Genomic DNA, 23,896 nt, shown 5'->3' on the forward strand with positions numbered 1-23,896 from the left:
TTTATTTGACAAGATATTGCTTAGTACCTTACACTTTGACTGTCATGGCGGTTATCGGTAACCCATCATATTTTTTAGAATGATTAAAATGAGATAAATTTCATGGATTAACTAATTTTCAACAATACAAATGACTTATTATTAGATAACATTGTCAGAAAAAAGGTGCGCAAATACAATATAATATTTTGCAAAAATTCAATGTTATAATATAATATACCGCAATCTACTGCGACTTTTAAAGCATAATACATAACATTCACATGGCAGTCAATGCGTTAATGGATTAAATAAATTCTTTAAGCATGAACAACAAATTAAACATCTTTCCCCATTCAAATATCCCGCTCTGGGGACGTTCGTACATTCTCCGGAATGGCGCTGCTATGTTAGTTGACCGTTGATCGGTTGGAAAAGCTAGGCCCGGTCTGGGAAGCTAGCAAAAGTCTGGGCTTTTGGCTATTCAGTTGCTAGTGGCTGGTCACAGGGTTTGTACACGGAATTTCTCTTTAGTGCAGATGTGTATATGTGTGTGCGCGATAAGAACAAAGAATCAGGCAGCGCAGGGCATATCTATGTTATACAAAAACGGATCAAAAGTACAGAACCTTATCATATATGTGTCCAACAATTCCTAAGAACAATTCCCAGTACCGATGTACTAAAATACCACCTAGTAAGAAAACTTTTTTTAATTCCTAGGGATCCCTATATAGAATTATACATACCTATATAATCACAAGTCCTATATACGATATTTCAAGGATCTCATAAATTTCCTTTTCTTTTTTCTCAGATTGGTCTCCACCTCAGTTCGTCTCTCCCTTCCCATCCTCGTCTCTCCCTACGTTGATTGGTATTTCGCCTCGTCGTTCCTCGTGGCGTGCGCGTTCCCGAAGACACTGTGGCCGGACCTTCGGCGACACTGCGGTTGTGCGACGCGGACGAGTGTGTCTCGGACAGCTAGGACGCCGGGAGACACAGGTGCAGGTGCGGGTGCATGATACACATTACATAGTAGTCGGGACGCGAGAACGTGGGTTGGAACGAGCTAGGTGCGCGTAAGTTGGTGATACGGTTCCACCAGTATCGTTAGTTACCGTGGCAGAATGGACGGTAGTACGGGTCCGCCGTCGGACGTGACGGCGATGGGCAACAGTGAGAACGACGAGAGATCGAAGACCCAACGGGACACTGACGACATCACCGCTTCTTCGTCTGCGTCGTCAGGCACAGCCACCACCTCTTCCACGTATTCTACGACGATGCAGAGCGACCAGTCAACAGAATATTGCGGTCAAGGCGCGATAAGGGCTGGCTCCACTTCTCCACTCCCTACGAACTCCTCATCGTCTTCGTCGTCATCGTTGTCGTCGTCCGCCTCCTCTACGCCGCCGCCGCCACCGCAGCCGGGGTGTGGCTGCGTCGCTGCCACCGTCCTCGAGCCCGACGAAATTACCATCAGCATCACGCCGACTACCGGTGGGCAATTCGACCTTACGGTCGACCGGACGGACACCGTCGAGAACCTCAAGAAGATCATCTCGAAGAGGTTGAAGGTCGCAAAGGAACGTATTTGTTTACTACATCGGGAGAGGTTCGTATATCGAAAGAGTATACGTGCATGTAAGAGTCCCAGAAGTCAAAATGATTTTTGGAGAATTTTGTAATTTTAATAACAGAGTATGCGATTGATGTTTTGTTTTTTGGTAACTAGGTGGTTGAGCGCAATGGAGGTGATCAGTTTGGCTTCTAGAGGTAGTAGCATATGTAAAGTACATACTACTTTGTTAACCAGCTGAAAGTTTACTTTGGTAATTGACCGTAACTATCCCCACTAGTCCTTGCGCCTTTGTAAAGGGAAGCTTCAGCATTATACATTTATCTCTTTCGTTTCTTTTGCACGCGTACAACTTTCATTTTTTTGCGTGTTGGGTATTTAACCGTCCTTAAGTAAATTGTTGCAAGAGAGAATCTCTATATCTTGAGATAGGTATCGGGTATCAGTGCCTGTGTCTCTGTTCATTTCACGCTGAGGCAGAATTTTTTTTTTATTCATGTAGACTCCTCCCTTGATAGCTGACCAGTTACCAAGGCAGTATTGTATGTACACATAATACGTGTTACTATCGTTTTGAATCGTGACCTGTTTGTCATAAATAATAGGTCTAAACGTTATATTAATTATAAATTGATAGAATATTATATATTCTATTTAATATAATACAAGAAATATTCGGATCACATGATTTGAAATAACCGATAAATCAATGGAGCAAACGATTGATTTTGGGTAATTTTTCTCACGATTTGATTTCGAAGAGAAAATTAGGTGTAGACGACCCCTCATAGGAAAAAGAAAAGAAAAAGGAAAGAAATGGTAGGTGAACGTATGCACACTACTGCACACGATATTGTTGGTTGAAAAGTGCGAGAGGAAGAACGAAAACAGCATTGATGCTCTGAACGAAAAAGAGAGAGTGGGCATAATACTCGTAGGCGTCGTGGGGGCCGCCGCTCGGACTGATCCTCCTCCTTCGTGCAAGCACGCAAGAGAAACATGGTGGAGAGGAAGGTTGGCATACCATAGACTCGAAGTAGGAGGAGGTGGAGGTGGTGTAGTAGGTAGAATATCTCGGGAATCGCGTTCTCGTAAAGTGGAACGGTGACAGCCCTCTGCAGTGAGAGGTAGAAGAAGAAAGAGAAACAGTCGGATGGAAAAGACGACAGGATTGGCTATTCCCGTACGCAACATATCGCTGGAATTTTCTCTCTTTCTGTTTATTCCTCTTCTTGAGTTGCCTCTCCCCTTTTTTTTCCATTTCTCGCATCTCGATTTTATATAGCAATTGTCGTTAAATTTTTTCTTCAGTTGCATCTCTAACTCTAGGAAATCACAAAGGGCTTTGAAAAGTCATATATTGTAAATTCGAATTTAAATTACTGAATAATTGAGAACTTGTATTGAGTTAGTAGCTTACAAGATGTAAGTTTTGGAAATTCCCTGATTTTAATCTTGTTCTCTTCAGGTATATATATATATATTTCAATAAATATTACTAAAGTATAGATACTACTTAAATATTTGATTTTGGTATTGCTTTGTATATTCCACATTTATTATGAATAAAGATTTCTAATATATATATATAAGGAAGGTGTGAGGAGAACAGTAAAATTACATATAACATGTAATTGCGTGTAAAACAATTGAGCGTTTCCAAAGAAAGTATCGTGTCTTTTTCAAGAGTTGCATCGATGAGAAACGAATACCCATCGCTATTTGTTCCCTTGTGCCTGCCAGGCCAGTTTCAGGCGCAGGTAGCTCACGCCGGTTCCTTGCTACGTAGTTAATGTGTGTGCTCTCTCGCTTCTTCCGTCGGTGTAAATGCGACACGTGCACATTGTTAGCCCGTTTGCCGTGTGCGTCCTATTTGTCTCTTTTTGTTTCATTCTACTGCATCTTCAGTTCATGCGTATCGCATTAAATACAGAGTGGACCGACGATTTTAATTTGCCCGCATTAGCGTTATTTTCCCTGTGAAACTGTCAAAATTGGTTAGGGCTCGTGTACTCCTCTTTTCATCAAATTTGCTTTTCATCATTTTACAAATTTTCTTGTGTTTTTGTCCCATATGGTTGTTGAAGATTCATAATCTTTATCACAAATAATATTATTTTTAAGTTTGTGAATAGATTTTCTATCTAAAAGATAATACATATATCTTCTGGTTGCGACTTGGATCACGTAAAAAACAAGGTGTAATGCAACCTTACCTTAACCGTTTTGTGCCACGATTAAGCATGTGTCATCGAGAATCTCATACCTGTTACTCATCCTCGTTGCACAAACAAGGAGTAAACTTTTCCATCCAATTATTTTTATCATCGACTACTATTCATTTAAGAATTTTTTACCGTTACTATAAAAGAAATGTGTAATTAATTGCGATTTTGTAATTAATAAGAGAAATGATAATGGACAACGCTATCATTACAAATAGGTTTCATGACCTTAGAGAGTAACCAAGGAGAAAACAATATTTATCACATTAGCGATAAGAATGTTCTTAGTATTCCTTTACTTTATGTATTTATATATGTTCGAATTTAGACGTAGTTTATTCTTAGCGCCATTCACGTAGCTTTTCTCTTTTTCATTCATAGAGGTCCATACTGAAAATATAGCTCATTTGATTTTTCTAACTATATTTTATGTATATACATTGCTGATCATTGTGGATGCTGCATTTATTATTTGAACCGCTTATTTGTCAAAGCAGTTAACGTCACTAAACACAAATTAGAGAAAATTGATAAATTACACAAATTGAAAATTGATAAATAAACTGTAGATTTTTATGTATCTACAAAAAATTTGCACAAAATACACATAATATGAGAAAATATATAAGATATCTAAAATATAGTTCTTTGTATAACATTTGGTAGGTACAACAATTGTCTATCGAGTCTGGGTTTTTGATCATATTCCCAAAAATATAATGTATAAAAATTTGCAATCTAAAGCATCAATCAAATACTTTGATATTAAAATCTCAAAATTTTTAAATAGTGGTGTTATCCACTTTATCCTATGAACGACTTATTTATCATGCGAATTGCAACCGTCTGTGTATGCTTATCCATTCAAACAAACAATTCGATTCTGTTTTTTGTAAACTCATCCAAAACCGATAAAGCTTCTCAGAAAACGTATCTATGTCGTAAAACTTCCTCCCAGTCATATGCTCATTGTTTCAAATATGTACGTTCCAGTACTTTGTCAGTTAGAATTCAAATAAAAGAATTGATACCTGGTTTTCATGAAAGAATAAGTTTAGGTTTTTGGGGCTTCAATAATAGTAATAGTTTTTGAAAAAAAGGGTACATACTTATTGTATAGATGATCGTAGAAACGTATACAGGTCAAAGACTTGATCTTACCAGGATCTTCAGAAAAACCGTTAAGCCCGTTGGAGTCCGCGCAAGTGGCGCCAGGGTCGCGAATATCCGCCACCCTCATACTTCCTCTTTCAATGCCGATCGATCGATAGATGTCTCTACTCTAAATCAATTTATGAATATGAAATCCTTTTTTATTTATTTAAGAATGCATGCTAGATCTTGCATAATTGAATTAATATTACTATTAGATTGCATATTTTTATATAAATTCATATCTGAGAATATAATTAAGAAAGTATAATCTCGGTAAAAATTGCTTTACTTACCAAGTATTATAGAAAGCAGTATACTTTAGGTGTTTTATATATTTTTTCATATTATGTGCATTTTGTGCAATTTTGCACTTTCAAATTTCCTATAAGTACATAAAACTCCTCGGTCTAATTATTATTAACGAAATTTTACAAGTTACAAGTTTCAGGTTATTAACGCCAATAAATTTATTTTGCACAGTAGTAACGAGTTTGATAACGAAACAGTTTCCCGTTGTTTAGTTTCTCCCTGATTATCTTATTTGGTGTAAAATTGGGAAATTGTTAACATAAATACGTAACCTACAATTTGTAACTTGTCGATTCGCCAATATTATTAGTCAAATTATTGTGCAGAAGGTTGCAGGTATAATTCTTAACACAACTTGTGTAACATATAAGGAATAATCTAATCGCAGTATGAAGATGAACCTTAGGCTTTGATATTTGGATCCTCCAAACTCTAAAGTATATTTAAAAAAATTGAGGTTTGCCTTAAGTCTCTCTAATTGATAGTGGATTCTTTGCGGAGGTAGTACCGAACGAGTTCGTGGAATGTATATGCATTTGCAGAATTGAAGTCAATTATACGAACGCTGACGAAGGAATGTTGGTATTTTCGCAATCATTTCAGTGACTAGTTAATACTTTCGAACGTAAATACATACGTTTCGCCATGTTATAACGATAATAAGGAACGCTGCTTGGAAACACGTCTTACGAACAATCTATCTCCTTATTAGAAGAAGCATAGCTAATAAATTTCAATCGGGCGTTAGCCTGCATTGTATAATCCCGGTGCCGCTTCTGGACGTAACAATGGCGTAACGTTGACCTGGTCTTCGTTGTCGGTTAAGTCTTAACAAATTCCCTAAATCTATCTCATTTCCATCTGAGAACATAACTGGAAACAAAAATCCTACAATTCAACTTCAATTCAGTTCATTCAAAAAGTGAAAATGTGGTTAGGTTAGGAATTAACTGTGGTTGGACTAGATTACTTAATTTTGAAATTTTTAACTTAATTTAATTTTATTATTGATCTGTCTCTATATAAATCTCTATATAAAATGAAATATCCTAAATTTTCGTAATCTAACATAAGATTATTATAGTCATCTATAATTCAATAATACTAGTTGGAGGGCCTAAGTGTTAATAGATACTTAGACACCTGCGCATGTTACAAGGTGTGTTTTAATGAACGAATGAGGCAAATTTCTATATCTTTCTTTTGTACGTTATCTGCAATAGAAATGAGTCATCAATATTCTAATTATAGCTTATTCTACAGTATATAATCTAGCTTAACCTATAATGTTTAATATATATATATTTTTTGTAAAGATTATAGGTTAAGCTAGATTTTATATATATATATATTATATATATGTGCATATATATAATATATATATATATATGTAGTTAATTATGAAATATAATTATGAAATTTTATATATAATCATGGAAAATTCCAATTCTAATTATACGAAATATAGGAATAATGTGTTATAGGTATAAACATTTTGCGGAAGGAGTTGCACAGTGATTCTTGCGGCTCGCGACATTGCCAGTCGATATCAATTCCCTATATGCTATTTGCGGCTTCATTCGATGTCTGTTGTGGCGATAGAGCAACTTATCGTATTGTTTAATCTCTCGGATTTTGCCGCTGTGTTATCATTTTCTTGTCCCTTACTTTAAGCATGATGACTAACGCTAATGTCACAGAGGTTTTTAAAGCATTGACGCCTACAATTTATGTAATTTTGCGTGGTATTGAAGTTTCTACTGATTATCGTAATTGATTACACATTTGCTTATTCGTAGATCTTACATAAAAAATAAATAGATGTTTCTATGACAGTAATTACATGTAATTAGCGATATGTTCTTACAGGCAGTTTTCGATGAAATATAACTTTGACCATGGGCAGAGATAAAGTTAGTTATGAGAGGTCACAATAGTAAAAATGACTGCATCATACTGTCTGCGATAAGGGTAACGCCTCAGTGTTGGAATTGCCTGCAATTATCAGGCAATGTATTGCAAAACAACATATGGAGATTAAGGGGAAAAACGAGAGTGTTCATTTTTCGTGATTTTCCACTTTATAACACATTTTATTTGTGAGAATTGGGACTGCTAAACTACCAGGATCAAGTCACAATAATTATAATGTTATTTTTAAATTGAAGTGTCTCCATAAGATAATATTAAGGATTTGGTGGATTAGATAAAAACAAAGAACGTCCACTCGGTATTGAAGTAAAACACAGATAAAAATAATTAATATTTTATTAATCATTCTTCTTTATAATATATAAATATAATATATACCATAAGATATAAATGTCAATTTATGAACAATACAGTTAAATTTATTAAATGTTTTTTTTCTAATGGGCTAAAATATTGAATGTTAATTTTCTGAATAAAAATATTTTGTGATATTTATATGTTACCCTTAATGTATAACAATTTTGGCACTGATTTCATTAGCGTAAAGTTTCAATGACAAATTTAACTGGAGATTTGTGTGTTTCAGACAATTGCGTGAGGGAACGCTAGAGGAAAATCGTTTACAAGATGGCAGTCGGCTTACGCTGCTGCCGAGCGTGGAAACCGGCCTATTGGTAAGTCAATTGCATATTTTTGGCGATAAAAACCTAATAAAACTACCTAAATTACTATAGACCAACTTGTTATCTTAATGTAAATTCAATTCCTTCTTTTTTTAATGCAGAAAGTAATTATGGTCTCAAAAGATCATAAAGCATAGTTTCTATGAAATAAATGGATTATTGATCACTACTATTGTCAATTACGAATGGAAGAGTAAGCTTTAGGGTCTAAGCTGTATTAGATTATTTCTGAACAAAAGTCGAATCTCATGGGATTTTTTTTTTAAAATGTTGCTTATTTTTCGCTCTACGAAGAATTCATAGAAGAAGATTTCCCACAAAAGACAGAAAACATGTGTGGAATTGTGATCCGGATAAACGCCGTTAACTTGGTTCGTGTATCATTGGGTCACTTGGTTTCTCGGCCACCGTATCGTCAGTGCTTTATTTTCCAGTATTATTGCGTCATACTTTTCTTCGTTCATCTTGTACCATCCTTCTATTGTCGTGACACCTTAGAGGTATTTCCATTGGTCACAAAGTTTCTGTAATTATTCCTTTTTATAACTGAGCAGTACTTCCAAACCAGAATCTTTATTTTTATCTTACTGCAATTTGATTATTCTATAACGTTAAACCATTTACTCAATCCTGTATTTTATATGATTTCCACATAATTGTTCATGCATCTTACAGTTCTACCTTCCTATTCCCAACATCATCCCACATTCGTGAAAAGAAGAAGAAGGCTCTTTAGATTTTCTTTGGTCGATCTTCCATGAGAACGAAATCAGAAGAATCAAGCTAACCATCTCCGCTAGGTTATTCGGTTTGAATCAATAAAAACGAAGCTGGCCCGTGCATACACCGAGTGCACGCGCATACACAAAGGATACACGGTCTTTCTCTCTCATTGAAATAGTCTCTCTAGGCCTGTGCTCGAGGCACTGGCAACAGCGCTGGCACACGGGTCCTTATCGCGACCGAGACTCGTTCGCATGGCTGTCAAGGGGACCGCCCGCTCGAGTCTCGGTCACCCGCAGTCAATTTTAAAGTATACTCGTGTGTAGAGTATGTATATGTGTGTAGCTATGCTTCGCGACCACGATCACTGCTACAGTGACTCTATACGCGCCCGACGTTCTTTCGTGGGTGGTTACGAAGAAACGGGGCGAGACATACGCCGGTTTCGCACAACATAGTTGGCCAGCCTAATCGGCTCTCCTCTGGTTCTTCGGATCGACACGCACCTTACATTAGGTTGTTTAGAAAATTGGTAGTCAGAAATGAAGAAAGATCTATCTAGAATTCAATTTTCTCATCTGTAACTTCAACCCGAAAAAACACTCTTATGTGTGTATTATATGTATCGTATAAAACATTTTAAAACATTAATACGTTTTCTTTTTAGTATTTGCTCGAACGTTTTATTATTTGATAAAAATTCATGACAGAAACGCTATGAAATTTTCGACCGATCCAATATTTATTCTTTGTATACATATAATGACTACAAAAGGTATTTGCACACCATTGTATTAATTATAGTATTTATATGCTAATTCATTAAGTTCAAGTGTATTAAATTTCATGTTATTTGTATATTATTTTCATTTGATTACAAAAATTTAATACTGTGAGAATAAAATGTGGAACCTGATAAGCAAACGCTTCATTGGAAAATAAGGGTGTTTATAAGTAATTTTTGTAGCCATTGTAGTTTTGTTCTTATATATGTAGCATTCTTTGTCTATAGAATACCATATATGGTATTCCTCGTATATATTGGCTCTCTAGAAGTATGGAGGAACATAGCTCTGTATGGTTGCACCTGTAAAAACGTAGTACTACGTTAACTGTTCATTCATGAGCACGTAGCGGTGGTTCTTGACCTTTATTTGAAAAAAAACCGGTGCTATGTATTGAGGGTTCTCAACCTCTGAAATTAAAAACGTTGTATTCACCAAATAGATTATATTCGTGTTTTAGTGAAAATTAATAACGTGGGAGAATATATGTATACATGTGTGGACTCCTGAGCTAGAGAATGAAAGGCGATATCGATCACGAAATGTAAGAACGTATGTATAGCCGTACTCGTTACAGACTCCTGCATAGTAGTACTGAAATGAGACTTCTTTAGACGGGTTGAAAGTTTGATAGGCGACTCCGGTAATATCTACTTGGCTAGTGGAGAAGTTTTATTGATCGACCGTGGAAATTCTGCAGAACAAAGCAGAGCTTCTCTGACGTTTCCGCGTTATTTCCAAAAGAACATATCCAAAGGGCGTTAAATGATAATTGGACAGTGCGCTAGGACCAGGTTAATGTATCGTTTCTGCTGCTGGCTCAATTTAATAATCGCAGACATTGTTAAGCGAGGGTGAAGACAACTGATCACACTGTCATGTCTTAAACCAAATTGTATCGCTTTGAATAACGAAAACCGTAAGAATGCGATGATGTCATATTTGTTCTTCCTTCGTTTCTTTCAATGAGATAGAAAGAAGAGTCATAAGGTCGCATCGCGACGCGACTTTTTATCTTCCAGTCACCGATAGTCTAACCGCAATGTGATACTTGGAACGCAGAATGTTATAAAATGAATCTCCTTTGTTAAAGTCTATACCATATTGTAGAGAAATTCTGGATGAGTGTTTTGGAAAGTCGTAAGAGTGAGAGTACCTATTTTAGTTGCCATCTCCAGATGGTTCAAACATGTACCAAAGGAAAGGCAAATTCTCAAGGTTAGGGGAAAGCAACCATATTCCAGTTGCTTTGTGAGGTTCAAAATATTAGGTTGTTTAAAAAGTTCATAGTGAAAATAAAGAAACATTTATGTAGAATTTCTTTGAATAGCTTTCGCAAGCTTTTACAATATTTTATTTTTTGTTTATGTCGCTCTAATAAGTTTGTAAAGACTAGGATAAATAATAATGAAGATGTACTATATTCAGTGACTGATGGATAGAACAGAATGTTTCAGCTACGATTCAAAATTTTTTAGGTATATGATGTTCAATACTATCTTGCTAAAAACAGAAACCTGTTTTATTAACGATCCTCGATATTTCTCCTCAGTTCTCTTTAGTATTCAAATTAGAAGTAGCATTTATATAATCACTACGAACTTTAAGAACAACCCAATATTCAACAATTGATTACAATGTAGCATTGCTCAGTAATATATCATCTTTTGATAGATTCTACATAAGACGCATTCAAAAGCGGTTAAGATCTATCTACACGTGTAAAGTGCGGACTTTACAACTGGGGACGCTGGTATTAACGTAATCTGTCATTTATGTCGTATTAAGAATTTCTGGCAGTATCTCTGGTTGACACGTGGTGCGTAAATCATAAATCGTAAGCGTTCCTCGTGTAACGATACCCCTACCATCGGTTGTTGCAACCCAAAGTTCTCTTTTCGAAGTGTAAATACTTTTTCCTTATCCTGCGATACGACTCACCACCACCGCAGACATGCCTGAGTAACACAACGCATGGTGGGGTAGAACCAGACTCCGGCGGAGAGGCGTCAGACACACGGGTATTTACGATTCATGCTGTACGCCCTGGCTTGATAGCAGGTTGCGCTTCGAGTGTGGCGCCACTGGCTTCGTCGACGGTCGTTGCGGCACTCACAGTGCTCCGTGGCATTGACAGGGGTTCTCTGACCTGTGGTAATTGCAACGAGAATCCATGGGAATCCCTGCGATCCTCTAGTAATAATTCGTGAATCTTTTATAGTTGAAACATGAAAGCTATCTATTTTATAAAATTACTAGTAATAATTATGGAAAAAAATAAAGAATGGAGATGATTAAATATATAAATTGAATAATTACTAAATGATTCGCTAATTGAATCTAATTGGTTAAAAAATTATTGATATAGTATTAATCCGTTTTATTTGATCAGTTTCGAACTAATGGGAACTGGAAAGTTTTGTGGAAGTTTCGGAGAAAGAAAGAAACATTATGACGCAGGGTCCATTCATCGAAGTTCAGATTTCCCGTAAAACGAATGTAAATCGAATTACCGAATATACGATGACCGTCAGTGAAAGGAAGTCCGTTAGGTGTACCGGGGGATGCCTAGCTGTGCCGTCTAGGGTCTGAGCCTCGGTTCCGCGAGGTTTCCTCTCTTCTGCAGGTCTTCTCGCGTTTCCATCTCTTGTCGTGAGCTCATCGATTCAACCTCATCTTTTGCCTGAATGAATAGGCGATACCAACGTTATGAGATATTGGTATTTCACTTCGTAGGACACTTTACCAGTGGTCCCTTTCAATTCTGCCACGATTTTTCAATAGTTGGACTCGTGCAAAAGAGCGTATAACCGCTCGAAAAAAGCCAGTATACTCAAAGAAAAAAAATATATTAGGTTACCAAATTATATTATGTAAAAGATTTTTTGATCTATAAGATCAAAGTTGTTTGTTGATAGTTATACAATAGGATGTAGAAAGCGACTGATTCAGATGTTTGACTGCTAATACCGGAGCCATAAAATTGGTAGAATGGAATTGGCTAATCTGCAATGAGTTCTTGGTCGTGTACGGCTTCCATCTCGGCTCTCCGACTGTTGCCTTTTATCCTGTAAAAGTATTTAAACGCCGTTTAGCGGTAAACACTTGATCGAATCGTGTCACGCATTTTTATCGGCTGTCTTATATTTCTAGTCAGTTTTTTTCTTTCTGTAAGAAGTATGTATTAGGTTATCCGACAATATTGTGACAATGGAAATAACTGTCCGTATATCGCAATTTCGTTCCTAGATTAATGGACTGGGATGAATTAATAAAAATTGAATTGTGCGCTAGATTCTGATTAAGATATATTATATATTTTCAGGCACAACGACCGGAGCAGAGCGTGATGCAAGCGTTGGAGAGCTTGAACGATTCTCAGGTGAACGATTTTCTGTCCGGCAAGGCTCCCCTGAATCTCACAATGCGACTAGGGGATCACATGATGCTGATACAGCTACAACTATCTACAGTAACTCCGGCTTCGCCAACGGCCAATCAGGCGACCAGCAATACCACTGGGTTAACTATCGGTGGAAATAATTCGAACGGGTCTAATTTACCCACTAGCCACGTATCAACTTCCCTGCAAAGTAGGCGGTCCACTGTATTAGCTGCGCGTTCGACCAGCAGCGCCTCTGCTAAGTTACAAAATGGAGCTGCGGCTGCGAGGACATCTTCTTTGATAAGCAGTCTGGCTTCGGCGTTACACGCAGCAGCTAGCTGCAGTACCAGCCTCTCGACAGCCACTACGACAACCAGTCCAGTCTGTTCAAGCCGCACCACAACTGCCTCCTCAGTCTCATCCTCATCCTCTTACTCGCCGAGTTCACCACATTCGTCCTTCTGTGCTAGCCAAGCGCCAGCCGCTCGAACTAGCAGCAGCCACGGCTCAGTGTCACCCAATGGGAACTCCAATGCTTGTCAATCTTGCCTTCTATACCATCATCATCACCACCATCACCACAATCACCACCACCACCACCATCACCACCATCATCATCACCACCACTCAAGAAACAAATCCATCAATTCGCCCAACAATTCTCAACCTTCCTCCTCTTCATCTTCCGTGGACCACCTACAACAATCTACCTCTACTGGACATGGATGCATGGAATCAGTGCCCTATGACATAACCCCGCCAAGAAAGAAACTCTGCACCGCTCACCACCATGGCCAACAATCCGCTAACAGTACAGATTCCACCAGGAGTAATGCTGTGGATGGGGATGCTAGTCCTCAGAGTCCTACCTCTTCGTTGGCTGAGCAGAATTCCAAGGCTGCAACCTTAGACACCAGGGCGCTAGCTGAAGCTTCTCGTAACTTGACGCAGAAACTTAAGCAGCTCTCCTCTGAGGTACTCACCTCGCGGGTCGACCTCGCAGAGGTATACATTGTTACCGATGCCAGTTCCCCCTGTGTACCATTATTTCGTATATACGTTAGCGCTGTGTGTTTGTTAAGATCTTAAGAGATGTGAAAAAATAAACCGCCAAACGTCTTTGTGTTTTTTTAAATAATAATAAATATATAAAAGTATATTGTAAAGCGCGTTTTTTAGAGGCTCTCTTAGGTTCTTAAATGTGTTTTCTTCTTGCTTTGTTTATTTTGTGATTAGAAGAATATCAATTTTTCTTTCTATCTTTGTGATTCTATGGTCTTTTTGTAATCGAATGCATACAGTGTAAATTCTAAGTAATGTGAAACACACAGTGAAATTAATATTAATATTTTTTATTAAATTATTAATGCAGTGAATAACTACATACAATTTTTGGGACATAGGAAAATGCAAGACGCAGACAAGGTGCAATAATAGAGAGTATGCATCATCATGGAAAGGGTGTATACTCTGGTACATTTAGTGGGACCTTAAATCCAGCTCTTCAAGACAGACACGGGCGTCCTAAAAGAGATATAAGTACCATCATTCACATTCTTAATGATTTGCTATGTGCCACACCAGCTGCTACTGCAGGTCATTATAGGCACCATCACAGGCACTCTAGCAATCGCCAGCAGTCTTCAACTTCTCCGTCCTCAACTGGAACGACAACCACTATAAATGGTGCCCCAACACCCATTATTGGTTGTCATGATTCCTCCAATCCTGGTTACTCTACTGGTACTCTAGAAATCCAGCTAAACCCTTTGAGTGTTTAATCCATATGTAATATGGACATATGAAATATGCAGAAGCGCATGAATTTTTAGTTCCTTGCTATCTGTATTTCATGCAAAGATATTTTATAGAAATCTTACTATTAAACTAAGGAAAGAGAAATATGTAAACAATGAAATATTGGGTTATCAAATAAGGTTTAAACATTTACTAGCATAAATTATAAACTTTGTCCTGACATCTTGCAATAATACAATTTTGTTCAATAATTTCATTATTAAAATGAAAATTAATAAAATTATTAAATTATAAATCCATAATTCCATCTGTGTATAATCTTTGTTGTTTCTCAGCAAAAGTGTGACCTCAGAAACTTAATACCAAGAAATACTTACTGATTCGTTTGTCTAAGAGAAATTAAAACATAAATTCTATATTTAAAAATATTAATTCAAAAATATTAAAAATAATTGTATACTAAGAAAAATTAACATCTTTCTCAACTATATCTAATTATTTTACTAAACACTCAAAGGGTAAACAAATCGACTATAACACATTAAGGAAAAGTAGATCTGTAACTTTATTATTTATAATTATAGAGGAACTGTCAAAGGAGAATGAAGCAACTAAGGGAAAGATGAGACGTTTGCGCTTAGTGATGGAACAACGACGTGCAAAGAGAAAAGCCAGAAGACAGGCAGGAGCTGCACCATATACCACACAGTGGGCGGCGGTAACACCAGATCCAGATCCAAATCATGATCCAAACACGGCCAGTACCGCCACCACAAATACAACAGAACCTCAAAACGAACCCGAGCTGCAACCTTGCAGTCCTGAACCGGTCGTAGCTTGAACCTGTCAATCGATCAATACGAAGAGTAGTAATTGTATAATGCAAATTCAGTTTTTAACTAGCGCACTGATTTATTCAAGGATAAGTGGGCAAAACTATCACTTCTCACCGCGCATACGCTTCCTTTCGCCAGGGAGAATTTCCGTTTCAACACACGTAACACATTAGCGAAAGTTTACTCTTTTTGTTTACGCGACAGAGAAAAAAAGATGAAATATCTAGAGTTATTTTAAATGCGTTCAAAATGACGGATTGGACGGATTGGAAGTACCGTGGTCATCTTCGTGGTATAAATGAAATGCTACAACAAAAAGTGAAAGACCGTTGGAAAAAGCTGTATGTTATAGTTGTGCACGTGTGACATTCTACATGCATAATTTTCAGTATTGCCTATAATACACGTACCTCCAGTCCAAATATGCTATCGAAATGTTTGAACTTTTAAAAGAATCCTGTCAATGGCGAAACTCGAACGAAAGAAAAAACTTAGCAATATTGTATAATGGAAGGACGTGCAATGTTAGGCACGGTATAGAAATTATTAAATAGAAGTTTCACAGAAATCATGTGTACGTCTCCGCTGGAAAGTTTGACGCTATATTTATTAGAGATGAAAGAGATAAAAAGTAATTAAAGAATTGTTTTGGCTATTACTCAGGACTTGATCATAGCTGACAATAATTGCACTTGACAGTGCGACCAGCACATACAGAGAAAATCGACAAACGAATGGAGCTGTGGAATTCTCTATGGAAAAAGGGAAAGAAAAATAATTCGCTAGAAAAATTTTGTCGATAGATATCTAGGGGAGTAAAAAGAAAAGGTCGTCACTTTGATCATTGATTACTAATTCCTGTCGGCATCGGCGTATACTCAAATTTAGTAGACACGAGTAGACAATTTTAAACTCACATACTTTCACGAATTGCAAGGAAGACTGTTACAAAAGCAATGTTACAACTGTTTACTCATAATAACACGAGAACTTTGGAACTTAGTGCAAGAAGAAGGAAGAATTCTTTCTCTTTTTTTTTTCTCTCGGCAAAAACATATTTACGTCTGTCGATGAACTGGTTGAACCGTATCAAAATATACCTTTATGCAAGAAGTGCACTTTATATGATGTCACTCGCGTATTCATAGAAACTTCTCGTTATCTACGAATAGCTAGAAATAGTTCAACATACAATGAAAAAAATGTTCTTTCTCTGATTTATATGTCTCTGTGGAATAGAAAAGTATCTTTGGAAAGTGACATCGATTCCTCGTAGTTAACGTATTCATAAAATCTAACGTATAATGTGGATCAACTAGTTCATACTTCGATAATTTCATATCAGTTCTGATGAATATAAAAAAACGAGAATAGACTGGATTTTTAACTTGAAAATATCGACTCGTAAGCTTGATTGCTTACACTGTTCAAGTATCGTCATAAATATCATCGCTCTCGACAAACAAGAAAGGAAGAAAAGGAAGAAAGAACTCGAAGCACGTGGATAAATGGTCCTATAGTTAGAATTAGATAATCCTATCGCATGGCTCCGGCCAGAATTCATTTAAGTTTTACTAGGTACTAAATAATATAATATTATCTGATAAAGAATAGCGTATTGCGTTTAAGTTACTTAGGAGAAAAAAATATTACTATTATTATATTATTATCATTACTATCGCTACAGTTTTAAAAACTGGCTCAATATTGTAACATATGATTATTGAATTTTATCGAGTACCAAAATAAATAAGATTGCTTGCTAAACTAAGAAAAAAAATGAACGAAGTCCATCTTTAAGTCTTGTTTGAATGTGGCATCATTTGTTGAATGTTTGTTATTATTGTTATCATTGTTTATTGCCTGTGTAAAGAAAAAAAAGGAAAGGAATCGCCGATGCTGTTTTGTTCTACATTTATTATATTGATTATTATTAATTTCTAAGTTAAAACGTGTTTTTTGGAAATATATGTTTCGTTTTAGTTTGTAAGACTATATATAAATATGATTTAAGAAACGCCTTGAAGAAGAAAAATATTAAATTGATTAAAGTTACTCATTTTGAAATTGTTTATTTAAATAATGTCTTGAATCACGTAAAATTGTAGAAATTTATTATCGACGCTTAAAAAGCTACGCTATCATAGTTCATATAATATAATGAATTGTAGTTACGCGCAACACAGACTTCGTGACAATACAACTATTATTATAAAAGAAGAGAGAAGGAAAATTATTGTTTTCTTTTTTAGTAAATTGAATTATTAATACAAATGTTATGTCAGCTGTAAAGTCCCAAATTAAATTTCTAAAATGCAATGATAATATAGAAATTGTGTCGTTTCTTTGAAGAAATCTGTAAAATATATAATTGGTACAATGGTATATTTTTATGGTTATATATCTAAGGAGTTCAGCGCTTGGACCACTATAGTTTAATCAGAGGTAATGATATTCCAACTTTAGCAATAGTATCGCACATTCTTTGAGAGGATTTTTTCGTATAAATATTATCAATATACTTCTGTTCTATAAAACGATTTGTTCGATTCAATACTATTAGTGGCACATGTTTTACAATGGACAGTTACCTTTGTCGATTAATCTTTATTATTCTCACTTTATTATTCATATAATCACAAAAGGACTTTATAAATTAATAAGTATAATTTTTTATATTAATTTTGGCTAGAAGCAATATCCTTTGATATCCACTTTTATATATATATATAAAATTATATATATATAATGTGTGTGTGTGTGTGTATGTGTGTGTGTACTAAATTTTCATACTACTACTAATGTCACATCAACATTACATACAAAATAATAGAAACAGTACATACTCTCTACAATTAATAATAATATACATTGTATATTATGGAAAAGTATTTACGATATGTATGAAAATTTGCAAGTTCATTTACATGAATCTCCATTATACTTAATGGCGTTATGTTGTTATTCAGTCAAATATGTATTATTAACAAAAAAGAGAATCCCAAAATATTCATCAGAAGTGTAGAGGATATGTATCCTATTTTTATGAACTTTTTGGAATGCTCAATGATGGTTTGATTCCATATCTATAGTACAGAAGAAGGAGGTTTTTACAAAATGCTTATTTTTAACTAATGATAAAAAATGGACGGGAAACAACGGGCAAAGTGTCGTTTGTAATCCGAGAAAGAGAAGCACGTGATTATTTTGTTGAAAATAACTACAAATTCGACAAGAAAAAATTGTAAATGTGACACTCACCCACATGACTTCCAAATTTTATTTTTATTTATGGCACAACATTGGTGCGGTTATGGAGACTTGATTAAACATATTCTATTTAAAAAAGGGGATATTGTATATTTTGGCAGTTGTAATTCAGTATTTCATTTTACATGCCAATAATATCGCGTATTTAACGTACGAATATTAGGAAGCAAAATAGTCTAGAGGGCGAACAAACGTTTCCAACTTGATTGTCTAATACAAATTAATCTTTTTCGTAATAACTTTGCGACACATGTGACAGGTTTTTAAAGGAGCAGCGCAATGCTCGCAGGCCCCATGACCACATAAGAAGGCGACATTTCGACGGCGTTCCATGCAAATGCTACACATATTAGCTTCCTCCAGATCGGCCACTCTTGTTTCCAAATAACGCAAACGTTCTAAATCCTTATCTTTCTCTCTTTCCTTACCCTGATGATCCTCTTCCTTCTTCCTCTCATCCAATGAATTATCTTTCACATTCTCTTCCTGTTTCGTCAAAGGAATATCTCCCGTTGCTTGGCCATCTATAACAAATCGCAAAATAGTAAATTAATAATTTTTATAGGAATATAGAACATATCATTATTATTTTTTAAATTTATTTATTTATTATCTATTTTTTAGCATTATGGTGTTTCCTCTACCTGAATTCTACAATTTTATGAAATTTAAAGAAATTGAAGTTAATATAACATTATGATAAGCTATATACGCATATTACTTGATCCTTAATGAGTTGAAGATAATATTTATACAGAATACCTTGATTAGCTTTCGTTTTGGCAATTCCATGACCACATTGTGCACAGTTGATAACAACACTGCTGCCCGGATTAAATCTATTTCCATCTTTCATCGCGTTTGTCACTATACCTAAGCAACTGTGACATTCAGAAGCGTCACCAGAACCTGGAATACACTTTCTCGTTCCACGCACTACTTCCGATTGTAACGCTGTGTCTATCTGATATATGGAAGGCTGAGAAGCAGGAGTATTTTCTATTCTGTAACAAGTTTATGTAAAAATAAATTAGATTTGTATATGCGTTATACAATCTCATAATCAATCATCAAGTTACTTACTCTAATTGAGTACTCTGACTTTGGTATTGGTAACACCGTAGCAAGTCGGTATGCGGGGCTAATTGGCAATCAGCTTCGAGAAGATCCAATGGTGTCTTGTTCTTTGAGTTCTTCACATGTTTCAGTAGTGTACAACTCCTGTCCACACTTACTAGGAAACAAGCTAACGCGAGTTCTGTCTTTGCGCCTTGGCGAGCCAAATTTTGCCATATCTACAGTAAGCATTATTCGAATAATGTAACTAATAAGAAGAAAATTAGAAAAGAAAAAATCAAATAATAATGGATTGTGAGACATTTATTAATAATTAATAATTAATAATCTATAGAATTTAAATAGATAGTGGGAAACTTATTAATAATTATTAATCTAGGAAACATAACATACCGCGTAGATAAGGGGAGAATCCCGACAACTTTCAGGCGTAGGAACCACGTTACTCTGATTGGGACACTTCACTATAGCAATATGTAGCACCGTATCTCCATCTGCATCCGTGCTAGCAATGTCAGCATTATGATGCACAAGAAATTCCACTAAAGCCCAATGTCCTTGCGAAGTAGCAAGATGCAAAGGGGTCTGTCGGCGATTGTTCCGCAAATCTACTTTCGCATTTCCACCAGTCGGAGAAAGAAGCATGGCGGCTACGTCTTTATGGCCGTTCAAAGCTGCAAGGTGCAATGCCGCAAAACCATCTTCTTTTTTAACATCTACAAGATGTCTTGCTCGTGCCACTAATCTTTCTGTTGCACTGTACCAAAGGATGCACGTATACCTTCGTGATTAAGTCTCCAGAAGATTCGTTGCCGAAAAATCGAGTATACTTACTGAGCATTACCCTTCAAGGCAGCATGATGTAACACATTGAAGCCTCGTTTGTTTCTCAAGGTGAAATCCACCCTATCGCACGAACAAAGAGCATCGATTATATCCAGAGCATCTTTCCCGATGGCATCGTGCAATGCCGTATCTCCGTACGAGTCTTGCAGATTAACGTCGCAATGGTGACGTAATAATACTTTAACACACTGAGCGTGTTGTTTGTTCACGGCAACGTGCAGCGCGCTACATTTCCCATTGTTCACAGCGTTAATTGCTGCGCCACGTGATAGAAGTAGCTCCATTATTTCCGGTTGATTGCTATGATATGAAACAAGAAAACTCTTAAAAATATAATTTTTAAATTTATATGATTATTTTAAATTGAATTGATTTCGGAACAAACCCGAAAGCAGCATAGTGAAGAGGCGTGTCTCCGTCCTCGTCTACAGCTCGTAAAGAAGCTCCAGCATCCAGGAGAAGAATACAGAGATCCTTTTGCCCTTGATGAGCCGCCACTTGAAGACAGGTCTTTTTACCACCTCCTGGGCCGCCAGCTCTCGCATCTACTCTACCAGGATACTTTTTGAGAAATTCTTGAACTGCAGAGACTCCAGCCTCACCTCTGGCTGCATCTCTTAATAATTTTTCAACCTCTGTGTCCACACCTTCAGCTATATAAGCAATAATAAATTGACAATACTTATACATACGCATATATTTAAATAATCTGTGATCAATAGAAGTGTACCTGTCCAATCTCGACTTTTATTCACTTCATCCTGTAAAGCAACAGTTTCAGTTCCAGGAGGAACGGATGTGACGCTTAAAGGATTGAACGTCCATGTATGACCATCTAAAGCTACTCTTAAATCTCCGTCAGAATATATTTTGATTACTTTCCCGGTTTTTCCCAGAGCCTACAAATATTCTTACTGTAAACTTTAATGACTATTAGAAAATCGATAAACTTACATTTTTCATCACGTCTATCCATTCTCCGTGACCTCGTTGATAGAGTTTAACAGCGGATAAGTCGGTTTTCACTCTAACTATGTCGCCTAAAGAAAAACTGTCTTTGCTGGTGACTTTTGTTAATGCGCCCGGGTGAAACGTCCATCTGTTGTTACATCCCTCAAATTGTACACGTACATCTCCCTTATCTGTGATACGGTGAACTCTGCCGATCTTTCCTATATACTCGGCCATGCGTGGATTCCAACCACCGTGACCTTCTTGCATCTCTTTGAGCGTCTCTACTGCAACCAATACTTTTATTTTGTCCCCAACGTTGAAAGTTGAGTGGCGTGGACTAGATACAGCAAAAGGAACACCATTCCTTGTCGGGGTTACGTTGGCTCCATTGTCAGGTACGGTCATTATCGGTTGCCCAAGGAGCGGGAGGTGCTCCTTATAGTATGTGCCAGCCATAGCTTCCTCCACATAACATAAATCTACACAACCCTTGTACCCGAGTCGGTAAACGTTTGTGCTGCCTTTAGACCATGATACAGTGGCCACTGAACGACTACTTTCATTATCCCATCCACGTATATCCATGACTCTGCCAGTTTTTCCTAAATGCCAAATATATTGTGTATCTAAGATTTCCTTATCACAATGTTGTTATGAATACATATTTATGCAAATTTATATTTTTACAAAGATAATTAGAAAAATGGAATCTAGGAAGAAAACCGATTTAGGTACTGAATATCATAATGAATATCATGCTTTGAATATTTTATATATTTCTGCATGTTACTGTGTATCTTTGCACTTTCAAATTTCCTAACAGTGCATAAACATTCACAATGTAGTTATAAGCATAAATATGTGATACCTCTTCCTCCATCTTGATTTCCCCATTCCCAATCAGGACCGCGAATAACTTTGGCCCCTATAAATATTCCTTTTAAAGGAATCTTGGTGCAGCCTTCTCTGGGATTCAATTGAACTCTACAAATCAGATAATTAAGTTTATAAGGTGGCTTGTATATCTAATCAAATAAGAATGTAATCTTGAAAAAACTTACCCCACAGAGTTGGCTGTTTGATATCTTTCAAAACAATGGCTTAGATCATGCACTTCAGCCATGTAGCACTGAGTACATAAATCATAGTCGCAACATTGCATGCATTTCCATCTAATACCAATTATCCCATGTCTTTTACATCCATCACATATGATATTTGCATGCTTAACTCCTGTGGCTGCATTATCGAATACCAGAAGGTCATAAGCTCCCTGGTATCCAATTCTATAATTGCTTCTGGATCCATGGTCCCATTGAACAATAACAGTTTTATCTGGTGTCCTATCTGATGGATTTGGACTGGAAGCAGAGTTGCCACAGGAGGGAGGTTTGCCAATTTCAACGACTGTTCCTGCATGACCTTCTCCACCATCTTGGTCATCCCACTTCCAATCCTGTCCACGAACTACCCTCAAGCCAACTTCTAACATCTCCAAGTACACGTGATACTATATGTGACATTAATGTGTACATTAATTTAAATTTATTATTGTTCAGAATGCAACTCATATTTTTTTACCATACTTTTTAAACTTATATATGTCATTACTCAAATTTTTTAGAGAGTAAAAACTTATGAAAGGAATCGCTATTTATTCATTTGTATAGGAAACTTCGCTCGGTGCATGGAAAATTCCAGTGTGTCATTGCAATAAGATTAATTGCATGTTTTTGAAAAAGGAAGGAAACAATTGGAAATCGTATACATTCGGGTTGCAAGCATACGCACGTACCTGAAACGGTCAAACCTAGTACAATATATTTTACGAATCATATGCACGCGTGCGATTTTTCACGTAGCTTGGTGAATCTCGAATAGCGAGTAAATGCAACGAGACGAACGCGTACGAAAGAACTCGGCGACGATTTCTCGTATTTGACAACATCATTAGCAAGAACCACGAAGGTTCATTTCGATATCAATCTGCGTCCGTGTCAACGATCGTAACCTCATAACTTGGGGGCTAGTCGAAGGCGCCTCTTTCGAGTGATCGCTGAGGCTAATGGAAAACTAGCGAGACAGGCATTTTTTCTAAACTATATCTGTGGCATACCAAATGTAAGATTTTTTGAAAGATGTCTACGTATTTTTATGTATTTATGAGAAATGTAAAAAAATGTATAAAATATTTAAAGCATGGCATTCGTTATAATGTTTACGAAAGGGAACAAATCTCTTCTTAGGTTCTACTTCTTTAGTTGTGTTTCTAAAAATTTTAATTTGCATAAACTAGATTATGGATTCTTATGCATTTATAGGAAATTTGAAATTGCGAACATGCATAAAACGCATATAATATACAAAAAATATATAAAATATCCGAAGTAGAGTATT

General features: G+C 36.4%; 2 protein-coding genes across 6 annotated transcripts; one reads left to right on the plus strand and one right to left on the minus strand.

The window, feature by feature from the left end:
- LOC122576473 (midnolin homolog) lies at positions 1–17,407 on the plus strand. 4 transcript variants are annotated; one of them, XM_043746829.1, is made up of 6 exons: positions 1–676; positions 797–1,597; positions 7,769–7,856; positions 12,699–13,763; positions 14,162–14,501; positions 15,101–17,407. In XM_043746829.1, the coding sequence occupies exons 2-6, from the start codon at positions 1,110–1,112 to the stop codon at positions 15,355–15,357; spliced, it is 2,238 nt and encodes a 745-aa protein (XP_043602764.1). In that variant the 5' UTR covers positions 1–676; positions 797–1,109; the 3' UTR covers positions 15,358–17,407. The 4 variants fall into 4 exon arrangements, with proteins under 4 accessions (XP_043602764.1, XP_043602765.1, XP_043602763.1 ...); XM_043746830.1 differs by having other exon boundaries at positions 1–599; XM_043746828.1 differs by having other exon boundaries at positions 1–1,597.
- LOC122576472 (E3 ubiquitin-protein ligase MIB2) lies at positions 17,399–23,620 on the minus strand. Of its 2 annotated transcripts, none has more exons than XM_043746826.1 (11): positions 23,295–23,620; positions 22,561–23,009; positions 22,368–22,483; positions 21,500–22,101; positions 21,276–21,444; positions 20,931–21,198; positions 20,534–20,845; positions 20,093–20,456; positions 19,706–19,917; positions 19,385–19,626; positions 17,399–19,146 (listed from the first exon to the last, which is right to left on the minus strand). In XM_043746826.1, exons 2-11 carry the CDS (start codon positions 22,989–22,991, stop codon positions 18,833–18,835), a joined length of 3,030 nt encoding a protein of 1,009 aa, XP_043602761.1. In that variant the 5' UTR covers positions 22,992–23,009; positions 23,295–23,620; the 3' UTR covers positions 17,399–18,832. The 2 variants fall into 2 exon arrangements, with proteins under 2 accessions (XP_043602761.1, XP_043602762.1); XM_043746827.1 differs by lacking the exon at positions 23,295–23,620 and adding an exon at positions 23,086–23,281.
- Between the last annotated feature and the right edge of the window lie 276 nt (positions 23,621–23,896).

The sequence above is a fragment of the Bombus pyrosoma genome, linkage group LG16 (genome assembly GCF_014825855.1).
Source record: "Bombus pyrosoma isolate SC7728 linkage group LG16, ASM1482585v1, whole genome shotgun sequence".
NCBI classification, from domain to species: Eukaryota; Metazoa; Arthropoda; class Insecta; order Hymenoptera; family Apidae; genus Bombus; species Bombus pyrosoma.